The 14,707-nt window shown below is 36.2% G+C and overlaps 1 protein-coding gene across 1 annotated transcript; it reads right to left on the minus strand.

Annotated features, from left to right (window-relative positions):
* Positions 1–1,905: 1,905 nt before the first annotated feature.
* On the minus strand, positions 1,906–11,876 carry LOC139738028 (uncharacterized). Its single transcript, XM_071648693.1, has 9 exons — positions 11,624–11,876; positions 10,650–10,962; positions 9,001–9,216; positions 8,652–8,735; positions 6,806–7,027; positions 5,409–5,471; positions 5,107–5,166; positions 4,055–4,160; positions 1,906–3,654 (listed from the first exon to the last, which is right to left on the minus strand). Exons 2-9 carry the CDS (start codon positions 10,681–10,683, stop codon positions 2,427–2,429), a joined length of 2,013 nt encoding a protein of 670 aa, XP_071504794.1. The 5' UTR covers positions 10,684–10,962; positions 11,624–11,876; the 3' UTR covers positions 1,906–2,426.
* Positions 11,877–14,707: the final 2,831 nt, after the last annotated feature.

Raw genomic sequence — 14,707 nt, forward strand, 5'->3', positions numbered from 1 at the left:
CGTATATTCATGTATATTTGTATAATATTATGTCCATATATAAATAATACATGTAATACATAATAACATACTTGTAAAAAACGTGTATAAGATCATTAAAGCAAAATAAGTAATATTTGTATAATGTGTAACAATACCTGTTTACGGGACAGCACAGGTTAATCGCCAAAAGAGGGCGCACAGACGGCAGCCTTATATAAAAAATAATAATTTTCTCGGTGAAAGGAGAGCTCGATGGCTTGATTCCAGGAGTCCATTCCCACCAAGTAATTATATCTAATAATTTGCTTACTTTTCAATTAAGGCTAAAAAGTACATAGGACCAATTTCTGACAGAGTAATATCCCCACCGGAAAGAACACTGCACGGTGACTGAATGCATCCACACTGTGTCAGCTTGTGTTGTGTTTTGATGACCGCTTCTATACCTTATAATTAGAGCTTATATGACCTTTCTCTCTTACTCTTTGTAATTCTATCACTACTCTGTTGCACACAATATTCAAGCCACGTGTGTTTGCACAACATTGTTGCATTTATATAGAGCACGACAATGCTGTTTATTTTCAACAGGTACACACTGAAATCAAGCATTAACAAAGTTCCTTCACTTTCTCTGTGACAACTCCAAAGATATATAACCAGGCAACCGAATACATTCTTCCATAGATCTATGTATATTGCTTCTTGAACGCTGCATAAAGTACATCTTGTATCATAATTGATTGATTCTTAGATATTGAAAATTTCGCTCTCGATAAACTCTCAATCCTGCATGATATGGCAACATATTTTCAAATACATTCAACTCATTTCATTTATAACATTGTACACAGTCATGTCTGAAATGTTAATTACACATGTTTGAAGAACATCCTACAAGCCATACATATCTGTTTAAGAAGTTAAGGATATACATTTGCTCTTAATGCTTTTCATTCATTTCCTCACAATGCTTTACAATATCAAGTTCACCACTATGGTAACCAAAGGAGTTAATTTCCGCATACAATCTGATTTCATGCATTAGCGCTTTATCAGTCTTATAAAATACAACGATTTTATGTGAGTGCAGTAATATACATAAATACATTGAAAGTTATAGAAGGAACCTGTCGGGCTTAACAAAACTTTTTATCTGTGCTTGTTCAAAACAAAATATAAGCTATGCATCATCATGATCTTCATGAAGAGAAAACCAAGAATATAGATAATGACATTTGCCGAATTTCTCCATCATATGAATTCCGTGTGCGACTTTTTTCTGTTTGCCCATTTAAATGATACGAACCTGTATAAACGATCAGTGTAAACTGGTTCCAAATCATCGGGTCTACGTACTGTATTGAAAGTAGTAAACCATTCGATTTACGCACACACAGAGTATGTACCGAGTGTCCCCCAAAAACTACAACGGGACCCTCCGCAATGATAACTTTGAAAATAAGGAATCATCCCAAATAAGATTTCAGGGTACGAAACCATAACTCATTGCCCACATCTTACAGAAAACCCCATTCGATTTGCTTCAGTGGTCAAAGAGAAATGAGGAATTTTGTAGAGTATGTCAGGAATCTCTTCTCTCCAAGTTCTGTCTATTGTGTTCACACACAAGAGCATCCAAGTGGTAAAGAATCAGACTCATGACATGCTTTACAACAATTTACATTTCTCTGTGACCGCTTAAACCAATTGAATGGGGTTTTCTGCTAAATAGAGCTAAGGTGTTATATTTTAAGACCCTGAAGTAGCATTTAGACAGTTAAATCATATTAGGTGCTATCAATGCAAAAATCTGATTGTACTTTTTTTTTTTTTTTTTTGGGGGGGGGGGGCATAGTAGTGTAGAGCATGTACAGACTAGCTATAAGATTACTCATGCATCCACAATAGTTACGACTTGATACATGCATTGCAAAGCTCGATGTTACATTGATTTTAATACACGAGTGATGTATTTTTACAGAGCTTCAACATGGCAAACTGGCTGCTTTCCTCTGTGGAGTCACTCAGTATCATTTTTCAAAGATGAAAAATTGTATCAAAATATATGTTAATGAGTGACATGTGTGTCATCTAGCAACAACAAAGTACTTCGTCAATGCCCTTTTAGGTAATCACGGTGCACTGCATTACTACACGCCATTTGCTTCGTCGTTACCAGGAAAAAGGTATCTCTGAAGATAAATACAGAAGACATGGAATTCTTTTGAGAACATTAAATGTTATGTTGCTGCCTTTTTGTATTTGCTTCATGTTTTGTAAAGCCACGTGCAATGCTTACAAATATACTGCCTCCGAAGTTGTGAATTCTTACAGCTGAATGTTTGCAATGGAAATAAATTTTGAAGAAACAGGAAAGAATGTTCTTTATGTGGGTTGATTCAACTTCAGTACACTTCATATTTCACCCACTTTAAAGAAAACTACGTGTTAATAGAATTAATGTACAGTTCCTCATGCAACGTGCCTGTTGTGTCAGGAATGCATGATTTAGGTCTTTTGTCCACCGTTGCATACAGCTCCTCGAACATGATTACCTTTTCTGATAAAGAGGGTCCCGATTCTTTGTTCACCCTTGCGTACAGTTCCTCGCAATTTTCGGGCTTTGAGGCGGAACATGTTTGGTTCATCGTGTGATGGTGTCCATTGAATCTGTCCATTTCGGGGAGAAAAATATTACTGGAATTTTCTTCAGGATTCAGAAGAGTGTAGTCTGTGGAGTCGAAAGCGTCAGGATATTGTGGCTTTTTGTTGGTATCATTCTCATTGCCGGCCGCTGGATCTAATTGAAAGTAAAAGACCTCGTCAGAGGGTACAGCTGATAGGGAACCTAAATTGGAATATGGAGTGTCATCTGTTTGGTGAGAGTAACCCTTGTGATTCACAACGGGACCAGTCGATGTGAAAGCTGGGTTGAGACTTCGTGCCCTGTTGTCGTTGGAGGTTGGATTGATTTGATCATATTCGTTGTCTCCACAGATAAGCTTACCTACCGACTTGGTAAGTTCGCCAGATTTACACAACTCTGAATATTCACTGCTCTGTTCTCTATTTCCATCAGACTCGTTGACAATTCTCTCTATAGTGGGGTGCATTTTACTGCTGCTTGGATCCTGTCTTCCGGTGCAAATGTCGTCAAACCTTGTCAGTGAATTGTAACACGTGTCATCATACAAGAACGCCTCATCGTGAGGCCTGAAGGCACTTTTCTTCATCATGTGGCTTCCATGAAAATCTTCACAGTCCTCGTAGCTACTCTCTGTTTGATCGAATGATGTCTGTGAGTTAACGCATTCTAGACCACGTAGAATAGTCGGAGCGCTGACTGTTGCTTTGCCGTTGCTCTTTACAGGAATTGTACAAGAGGAAGTTTCTTCTATGCCCGACGGTTGGCAATATCCCTGGTTTACCTCCGCAGCGTCTTGGTAGATATGATCTGGGTCCTCTTGCTGAGCTATGGTGGTCTCGAGTAGAGCGACAGGATGGTTTGGAAGATTGTGACCATGTGCTCCAATGTCAGTCCTTGCAGACTCTAACAGAACATGTTCCGTTGTTCTCGGATTTTCGGTTGATGTATCTACAGGATACAACTGGACGTGCCTGTCATTTGGGTTCTCATTTGACGGATTGGAAACTTCAGTAGGCCGACCTCTGTTACAGCATAAATGAAGAAAGAAAAAAAATCTAAATCAATGGATATTTTCACTATTTGAAAGCTAAACAATATTTCTGATCAACACAGCCATAAAGATATAATATTAGAGAGTACTTCCTACATATTAACATAAATAATTTTCAATATTTTGAAAGAACATTTATTATCATTATCGACATTCTTAGGACAATGGTCATATTCAAATATTATTTTAAATACAATAAACCGCAGGGTGGCTGCATGTTTTGGATCCGCATATTGCGTAGTCTTGTAGATACTATGAAATTCACGAGTAACAAACAGCTTAAAATGATTTGTGTCCCTAGAACTTACCGCTCTTTCGCTATTCCCCCTCCCCACACTCAAGTCTTGACGAAGCAAACACTATAGGCCTACCTTTTCTTGTGTTGTTTGCACCACGCCATGGATAGAATAGAAAGTAGAATAAGAACGACACACAGAAGGGTCGCCATTGTGTATGTTGTCACGTCTGTCCCAAGATCTGAAAGTGAAGTAAAACTTGTTATTTTCATTTTTCGTTACTAGATAGGAAAAGATTAAAAACATTGAAGTAATCACAAAACAGAAAATTCTATGGAAATAAATGATTCTTGCGGGTGCGTGAAGTAACAGATAGATAAATTGCCTTTCATCGACGTATTGAAATACATTCCAACAATTCAGTGTTTTCAGTCGCAGACATGATAAAAATCATTGACATGTACATTATATACTCGGGTAAGATTCGAAGCCATGACCTCCTAATTTCTAGACTGGCATCATATCAACTCCACTACCAACCTTTCGCCTGACGGCAAATAATCATTGTGCTCCCCTATGGATACAGGTCCTCAGTATGTTTCCTTTTCCATCTAGTAATTGAAAAAAAATTGCCCTTCTTTTACGTAAATAAACACCGAATAATCGGGGCATTAAATCGTAGCTATGATAAAATCATAGGCCATAATATGTACTAAAGTAGGATTCGAACCCATACCTCCTGTCAGGCGTCAAACCCATCAGACTTTACCAAGCCAAGAACCAAGAATCATTAAATCTCAGTTATGCAGTACGTATACCCAACACGTCTACTGCCATAAGGGATCAGAACCACATCACTGGATGTCAGGCCAAAGCTGAGTGGTCTCGTGGATATAACGTCTGTCTCGCAATAAGAATGTCTTGGGTTAAAATTCGTTTTGAGTTTTATCATCCCTCCTGATAAATACACTGAATAATCAGTGTTTATTTACGTTGATAAAGGGCAAGTCGTCAATTAGTTGCAATAAAAATACGATGTTAACAACATAAAAATGTACTTTCGGTGCTTTCTATTTTAGATAACCACTGCCGGTACAAAGAAAATTGTGTTGTGTTGTGTTGTGTTGTGTTGTGTTGTGTTGTGTTGTGTTGTGTTGTGTTGTGTTGCGTTGTGTTCATCAACTCACCTGAAGTAGATGTCGCAATAATCATTTTCGATGAAAATTCTTGGGTGGCATAAATTCCACCTATTAACAATAACAACAAAAGACAGCAGCGGCATTGGTAGAACGCATGAAAAAATAATTCATCTTCCATTTCCCTTGTTTAGAGTCCATTTGAATCCTTCATATCTGCATATTTACCACAAAGAGCTTCAAAACGATAACGGCAGCAAACATCTTTTCTGATTCATCACCTTTGTTTTCTTCAAAAAACAAACACACACACATATTGCGTCGATATTAAGCTTGCATGTTTTGATACTTACTTGAAGCATTGTTTGTATTTGGAGTGGTTGTTGTGTAGTTTTTAACGTCTTGGAATTCATTATCTGAAATCAAGCAAACGAGTTAACAATGGGACTATACAGGTGCAAATTTTCCTAATGTGCGAAAAAAAATGAAACGATGATGTCTTTATCTGTTCTAACATCTTTTTCGAAGTAAATAATTTGTTATGTCAAAACAAGGTTAGGTTAAAATAATTGCACATCGCGAAATCATTCAAGCTTACTTAATTTTCCTGATTTAAGAAAGGAAATACAGTGAGCACACATCATAATACTGTCGACTGATCACTCAATGGTTGTGTAAATCATAAATTGCGGATTCGGAGAACCGGAAAGGAAATAATATCAGTCCTTTTCGTACATGTTAAACGATTTGGAGTCAGATATTTCTCCTTCAGCCTATAAAATCTAATTGAAATCATCGACCCCCGATAAATAGCAAAATAATATGAACAATCGGTTTGACTTTAAGCAAAATAAATCTCACCAATGAATACAGCATGCTTTACTAAATTGACGTCGTAGAATATATCATATTTCACTCGACACAAAGCTCTTAATTAACACGATCATTAGTTTGAGAGCGTGAAGTTTCTCATGCTCTATTCTATAAGCAAAAATGGATTTTACTGCTCGAATGTCTTTTTTACTCTTACCATATTGATTTATAGGAAATTGTCTTTGATGAAGTTGTGATATATTTCCAAATGGATTTGTAACCTTACAGCACAAAAACTAAAGTCGAACATAGATCCAACAAAAGATTCTTGGGAAATTCCATGTTTTGAAAGGAGGGATGTACACCATTATAATGATAATTCATCAGAACTGGATATTACTCTCCAACTGAACAGCTTGTAATAAACAAGATTGTGAAAAGCAGAGTTCACATTAGAGATTGTATCAGTCGCACTCATTCAATTCTTAATTACGGACTGTATGACTAGCACTTATTCACTTCTTATTTTTAGTTGAATGAAAAAAAAAAGTATTGAGATTGAGATGACATTATCAGAATTATCGTACAGAATTGATGCAAACAGTCATTTAACATTTTCTCTTCGTATTTTTTGAAATATATCATGTGCTGCTAATTATTTTCGCAAGGTTTCGGTTCAAATCGCACATTGTTAACATGTTTTATCAATGGAAACCGAAAATACTTGTCTGAAATGCAATTTCTAAATCTAAGAAAGAAGTTCTTCTCATTTCATTATAATGTGCCCAGGCTTGAGATCAAAATAAGGATTTCCTTTTTAATAGAGGAGAGCATTCTTGATATTTCATACGCTTGTTTTTAGGCCTATCGGAAAATTGATCACTTTACTCTTTGACGGCTACTGTAATACACCTTAATGTATGTAAGGCAGACTTACCCTTTGTTTCATTTTCGACCTCCCGGCAAGACGGGACTGACGTGTTCCAAACCGGGAAGTAAGTCGACCATCCAGGTAGTCCCACACACTGCAGTGTTGCGTTGCCGATGAGGGTGAAACCCGGGCCACATGTGAGATTCATCTCAGACCCAAAGCTCGTTATATTGGAGCCCCAATAACCGTTAGGCACAGGGCCGGGATGATCACACAGCCCGAGGGAATCTATCAATAGCAGGAAAAGAGAGAAGGCAACCAAAGGAAAGGACTGATTATAGTTGAAAAAAAAAATAGACCAGAACATACTTAGTCGTGGTCAAACAATTTACTCCTGCTACGTAGTTAATGGATCTGAATGTCTGTGTTTAATAATAATAATAATAATAATAGTGGCCTCTTATAAAGCGGAAAGTCCATCAATAATGATGCTCATGGCGCTCTTACATTTGAAATAGCACATGAAATACAAGCAAAATCAAAATGCTTACTACACATAACGAAATCAATCTCAGAACATAAGAAAAACCTTTCATGTGCAAATTATACAGTAACTTATACAGTGTACAAAACGACTAAAATTATAAAAATCACGTTTAAACGCACACGCGCCAAACACGGGGTTTTAAACTACATTTTTATGTCTTAAATAATGAAATATATATATATATATATATATATATATATAATGAAGAGTTTGTTCACAAAAAAAACCGATAAGTCCATATTTGCCAAATGGAGATATTTGCGATTAAAGGTTAAGAAAAATAAAAAGAATAATAAGACATTTTTTTGCTTCTTTTGACCATTACTTCAAAAATGTGCCTTTATATGTAGTGACCAATATATCATTTAAAAGGTATTATTTTGTACTTTATGACAGAAACCGCGATTAAAACGCCTTCTCTATTAGATTTTGAGGAAATGATCATGAGACAACTTGCCAATGTAACGACTGGACCCAGTTTTCCCTACCATGATACATGAATAAAGCCACAGTTTACGTGGAATATGTCATTACGTAACAATGTTTGTAATAATAAACACAGACATGAAAGGAATGGTTCATATTTCGGTACAAGTAGGGCAGATTCGGAAGAAAAAAAGTCATTGGGCCAGACATGAAGCATCCATGACCGGAATCATCATTCATTGTGAAGAATTATTTTTGTTGTTGTTATTTCTCTATTTTTTTCTTCGTCTTTCCGTTCTAACTCACTTTTAGAAAATGTCTCTCTTTCATATTCACGGTAATATGAATAGTAGACTAGTTGTCCGGATTTAAGTTGTGGCTCCCTTTGACATGTCCATTCATGACGAAACCTTCCGTCCGATATGACATTGGCATTATGTTTCTGATGTGAAGCATATACTCTCTCCACTGCGTACAAAAACAATGTCATGTTTTCTGGTTTTTCTTCTACCGGTAGACATGCACATTTCGTTAGAATGAACGCCTGATTCATTGTGAAGATAACTTGTCCATCGACGTATATAAGCATCCGAGATGTCCAGGTTCTTGGTAAATATAGATTGTACTGGTTACAGCCAGCAAATAATTGTTTGTTTTTTTTTCAATAGGAAAATCCTATTTCAATAAGTCGTGTCATATTTTGGTAATGTTAGATACGTAATGACAACCTCTGTAATTATGAAACGCACATAGATACACTAAATGCTTTCCCTGAAATTCAAGAACCATTACTCTTGATTAAATCTTTTTACCGTATATCAATACCTCTTTCTCTATATCAAAATAATACATATAACCCACAAGGGAGTCTGCGATAAAACTAAGATACAAACGAAAGCATTTGGAATTTTTTCCACTATAATACATAACTACTCTCACCTCGGCATTTCAGTCTTACAGTCATGCGCCTGGGACAGTCGGTTCTATTCGACACACATTCCTCTAGGCGTACGTACGAAACACCTGTGCAGTGACATATTGTAGATGTTTTACACGAATTGAAATAAAAAATGATGACTTCCTTCTAAAAAAGGAAAGAAGGAAGTAATTACAAAGAATAATTAACTCTGAATCACAAACAGCCAAACTCGATACAACGCGCAGTACAAATGTATAACATTTAATGTTTCTAAAGTTCTGTTTCTTTGAATAAAAATGTATGATTTCCTTTCAATTTTGAGATTACATACATGTATGCTGTAAAGGAAATGCATAATACTGTAGTCACCGTTAAGACATGATATCCGTTGAATCCCGTTTCGTGCTGTTATACTGGGAGGAGTCTGAGGCGAATAATCCTGTGCGGCTGGGAAGCCGAGCTCTCCACAGACCAATTCAGCAGCTTTGTCGTTAAATCCATCATAGCAGACATATCTGTCTGGACTTAGGACCACTGAGCCTTCTAGGGGAGAGGATTCGCCAATCAGCTCCACCAGTGGTACCGCTTAAAAATAACAAAGTCCCCAAACTTGAGCGTGACTTTTGGTTGTGTAAAACAACAGCGTTCGATGTGTTTATGATGTGAACAACAGAGAAACTAATTTGGTAAATTGTTTTGCAGGCTAATTAAAGTCGAGAATATAAGGTATCTTTTTACGTAAAAGTATATTTTCAGGTCTCGGAATATATTGAATATTCTGTCCACTGTAATGTGTCTACTATGTTCATTGTGTTAGTTATACGACTGTTACGGTGTCAAAAAACAACAACACTCACACACAAACACTTTATATTTACTTCAGTTAACAGTGCATAGTACGTTTCGTCGAGTTTATGAAAGAAAATGTTTATCATTGTTCAAGACGGAACTTTTTGGTTTGCTTGCTTGTTTGTTAGTGTGTTTTTGTTTTTTTTTTTTACTCTCCCTGTACCGGATTTGTTTTTCTTTTCCAATTGGTTTGCACGCATGCATGAAGCTTCTGTTTACCACTGGGAGCAGTGATTTTTTTTTTTAAATGTTAAAGTTAAGGATAACACAATTGATGCATATGTGTAGGTCAATTAATCGCATCACAAAGCGTACTACGAAAGAAAAATCGCAATTATAAAGTAGAAAATATAAAGATATATCACTAATTTTCTCATTAAACCACAACTGTAAAAAGTTTAGTCTAGAAACAATATTAGTATAACTCCTCTTCACATTTTGTATCTCTGGAATGCTTACATTGCTTATAATGATTTAAATGTTTTTAATTTTCGTTTCTATCGTTAATTCACATTTTGTAACTATTTTGACGCACTAAAGCTGGGACTTCTGTTTCATCTGCAAAAGGTAAATAATGCCTTTAACCCTTCGGCGGACACATACGTCTTACAAATACCCATGACTTTTATCATATAAACTGTCGTAAAAATCCCTATTAGCTTGTTTACGTCGATGAAGATTACTTTGGGAATAGTTATACCTCTGTCCTCATGAAGAATGGAATATCACACAATGTTTACATTTAAATCATTTTTTTTTTAATCACATACCTTTTACATTTTGAGAAAGGATGCATGGTAATATCAGGTCACCAAAGTATATCTTTTGCATGTTTGTTGTTTTTCTGCGAATAGTGATGATATATTTTGTAGCCTATAGGCCTAGAAATGTTTAAATCACGTCATCTTCTTTTATATCACACGGAAATAACGCAGTTCTCCTCAGACCTTCACAAATTTAGATAATGATTTAACAATGATCTCATTACTTGCCCGCAGTGCCATTTAGTTGATGTAAATTATAAACCTCTTTCAGTGAAAAATGGAAAAAAAAAGAAAGAAAAATAACATGCTGTTAAAAACAAGCTAAACTATAAAATGCTGACAAGCTGTATGCATAATTATATGCATCTATACATAACGCAAGTTATCAACGTTGTTGCTACTCACCTTCGTAACATTTTACGGTCATCGTAAACTTCATCGGAAAGGTATATATGCCATATCCAAATCTTCGTCTGATGGGCCATTGACAAATAAGGGGAAGATTGGTTGTGATCCTTAATCAATATCAGGGACGTTTTGTTGGCAATTTCATCGCGTATATTAAAAGTCATCACTTTATTGTTCATGGACTCAATTTCTGTGAGAATTCGACGTCCACGGGGCGCCTGTACAACCCAACTATCTCCGTTACTGGCGCATCTTTCATCACACAATATCTCCTCTACCAGTGGTCCTCCCGAACAGTTCACAGTTAAATCTGCGGTACAAAAGTGGATAAGTGGTACATTATTATCATTATTATTATTACTTTTATCATTATTTTTATTTTGCATCTCATGTAGAGTAAGTGTAGGAGTGACCCTGGATCACACAGCCCACAGTATAATGCCTATAAGAGACTGATTCAACCTTCACAGTCAGTGGAACAAATTTGAATCAAGACGTCAATAAGTCTTTATTACCATAGGCTTTAATAAGTAATAACTGACACTTTATACGTGATATTGTTACAAATACCGATAAGTATGATCGATGACAGTTTTTCTAAAGCAGTTGGTTGTCATATAAATCCACATGTACCTAATATAAAAAACGGAGGAAACCATTCCAAAATAGTTTTAACAAATTTCATATTTAAAGTTCGACTGCTGATATTGATAGCATACATCATTGACCCAATGTCAGTCAAGTTTACCTAAACAAGATTTAAAAAAAATGAGTTATTTCTTAGACCCAGTTGAAAATGAGCATGCCCAGTTGAAAATGAGCATGCATGATAGTGCAATTAGATTTAACGTGATTATTACCGCCAGTATGTAAATAATGTATATTATGACCGTTTGTCTTCTTTTACCCAAACACCTCCCTGGTAATATATCAATGACTTAATAAAATTAATGCATATGGCAGATACTCACACGTTGTGTTACTCTCCATGGTTGATGAAAAGAGGAATAAATGAGGAAAGATGAGAACACCAAATGACCATTCCAGGTATTCCATTTTCAATGATTTGTATAACTACTATGAACAGGTCCAATAGTGGTCACAGTCCGTGTACACTGTTGAAAAATTCTGATCGAATGCAAAACAACCTGCTAAGGACAGACAATAGCGTTTAAAGATAAAATCTGTGATATTGTGTTGCAGACCTTAACCACGGGAACATGTCACGCGCTGTATACACAAAAGTAATTGTCACTGTTAAAAATTTGAGATTCCAGCTCCTGAGGATGTCGTGAGAGAAAGTGCGCATAACGAGACTGCGCAACAGCTGACCACTCCCTGAGTGTGCTTGCGTGATCAAGCAGACAGTTTTATAAGACATGTGAGATACTCATTTATTTTGAATAACGATATCTCATCAGACTACCCAGGCTTTCAAGGAAGCGAAACAATGAGATATTAAACGGAAACAGAATGTGGTGAGTATACGCCGTCAATCATAGCTTCAATTGCATACCAACCTGCCTGTTTACTTTTGAGTCTGAGCCCATCATCTGCATGATCGTTCGTGGAGAATGAATATTGATGTATGTTTTCCCGCAGTATGCATGAGTTTTTAATGGTGCTAGATTCTTGTTTTGAAAGTACATTAAAGACTCGACCTTTTAGCTTTATGATAAATGCACATTGAGCAAATAACAGGCAAATAATTTCTTGCAGGAACTAACAATAACAATATGTTTCTGTTACTGTTTGTAATCTTTGAAATCATAATCGTACATTCTGATTAAAAAAAGATGGGAAGCTACGATGCTTTGTCTGGTTTTGTCTGTAGTCCCTTTCACAAGATGCGCCCTCCTGGTGGCCGCCAGAGTCGAGGTCGCTGTTATTGTTGTTTCCTTATATGTGTTTGATTATCCTTATAAATCCTGAGATTCGATAATGTCGAACATAATTTCGGTTGTTGTTTCAGCTACTCTTTGCATTAGTTACTGGAATGAGCTATAACTTGCAGATTCGAATGTATTTCAACTGAGATACCATGCTACAATGTGCTTTACCTTTATGATTATAGATTCAGTAACCCGCGCTAAGTATACAACACTTCTTTGCTACTACCTCGTAGTCGTTACTTAATATACTTAATATTCGGATCTATTCATGTATAGTAAATCATGTATGTTCCACTTCATAACTGGTTCTTGTTGTTCATTCTCGATGCCTTCAGTTATTTCCGTTCTCTTCAGGATTCCCGGGAAACACTGACGTCCGAAGCACCCAGTTTACTTTGCGTGTCATAATGGCTTATCATGTGCTTTCCCAACGATTTTTTTTTGTAATGTTGTCTTAGTTGATTTTGTACACTGATGTATCATTTTTTTTTCTCATCATATCATTTTGTGTAAGTAAGTGTGTGTATAATTAGTTTTTATTGTATGGAGTTTCGACTATTGTAATTTTTTTTTCATGTGAAGTTGGACCCCTCGGAAGACCAGCACGGCCATGAAGGCCGAGCTGAGAAGGGCAATCCATCCGTTTCTCTTCAGTTATACATTCCAGTTGTATTGTATCATTGTTATTTTTTTTATTCTATACGGTGAATAAATAAATAAATAAAATGATCTAACACAACTGTATATTTTTGATGTACCACTGAGAAGGTGGACAAGTGGATATATAACCATGATTTGTTTATGCGATGCACAATTCAATTTACACAGAATTATGTAGGATATCAAGGGTCTGGTGTTTTTGACTTTTTAAGGATATTATAAAGAATGCATAAGAAATATGTAACTCAAGACAACCTTTAACTGGGAAGGGGAGCCTGAATATACTGTATAGAAAATGTTTGATGTGTTTTACACGAACACGAACACACACACACACAATCACACAATCACACAAACATCTTGAAAATTCCCGTATTGGCTCCAGGGAGAAAAGACTCCTTAAAGGCCCCGTCACACTACAGCGAATGCGCAACGAATGCCAAGCGAAAGCCCAACGAATTCGAAAATGTAAAGACAGTTTGCATGTCTGACGTTCTTTGAATTCATTGGCTATTCATAGGGATTCGCAGAGATACGCTGGAGATTTTGGACATGTTTTAAAAATAAAATCGGCTCCAGCGTATCTCTGCGAATCCCTACGAATAGCTAATGAATATAAAGAACGCCAAGCATGTTACGAACTATTCTAGTATTACCAATGGATGTTAACATATCTTCAAATTTTCAAATTTATTGGACATACGTTGGGCATTCGTTGGGCATTCGCTGTAGTGTGACGGGGCCTAAGAAGACGGAGGTCGCTGAAAACTTTGAAAAAATTTGAGTCGAATAAACTCATTCTTAATTGGCAAAAAAATAAAAATGAAATACGTTACCAGTATATTTCTTGATTTATATATATATATATATATATATATATATATATATATATACCTCATAATTCATCATTATCTCCCCTCACCTACTTAAAATTATTATTCAGCGCCGCCTGTACAGTTGTGTTTCTTGCTTTTGTTTAGCCCTAACGCTTTTGCCTAACAATCATCCATCTTATAATTGAACTGAATGTACGCACATGTAAAGAGATGAATTGCTTTTCTCCAAATTTAATTTATTTGACATCGATATTCATCTGAAAGGATATGAGATATATTTTATATCATTAAAATCTTGGATAAATAACATTACAAGCTCTGGATTCAAAATCAAGACCTCGGTGTACGTCGACTGTACTGGGCATGCGGGGTGAAGGATTACATACCACATCAATCCAATTCAGGGGAACTTAGCCCCCCCCCCCCCCCCCCCCCTTTTCCCGTGACCTTTCATATTGAATTTAAAATATTCCAGCACAAACAGTGTTGCAATGCATTGCTCTCACATATATTACATTATCATGTGGGGTTATTTAACCATTATAAGTAGATTTTGTCACACAATATAGGTCTAGAATCATTCCACTGTGTTTAAGGGGATGATATTGATACGCTCCGAAGCTAATAGCCACACTTATCAATTACAGCTGTACATATTAACAATGCT

This window comes from Diadema antillarum, unplaced genomic scaffold, assembly GCF_040938485.1.
Source record: "Diadema antillarum isolate AM-2024a unplaced genomic scaffold, OU_Dant_1.0 seq00000719_RagTag, whole genome shotgun sequence".
Classification (NCBI taxonomy): Eukaryota; Metazoa; Echinodermata; class Echinoidea; order Diadematoida; family Diadematidae; genus Diadema; species Diadema antillarum.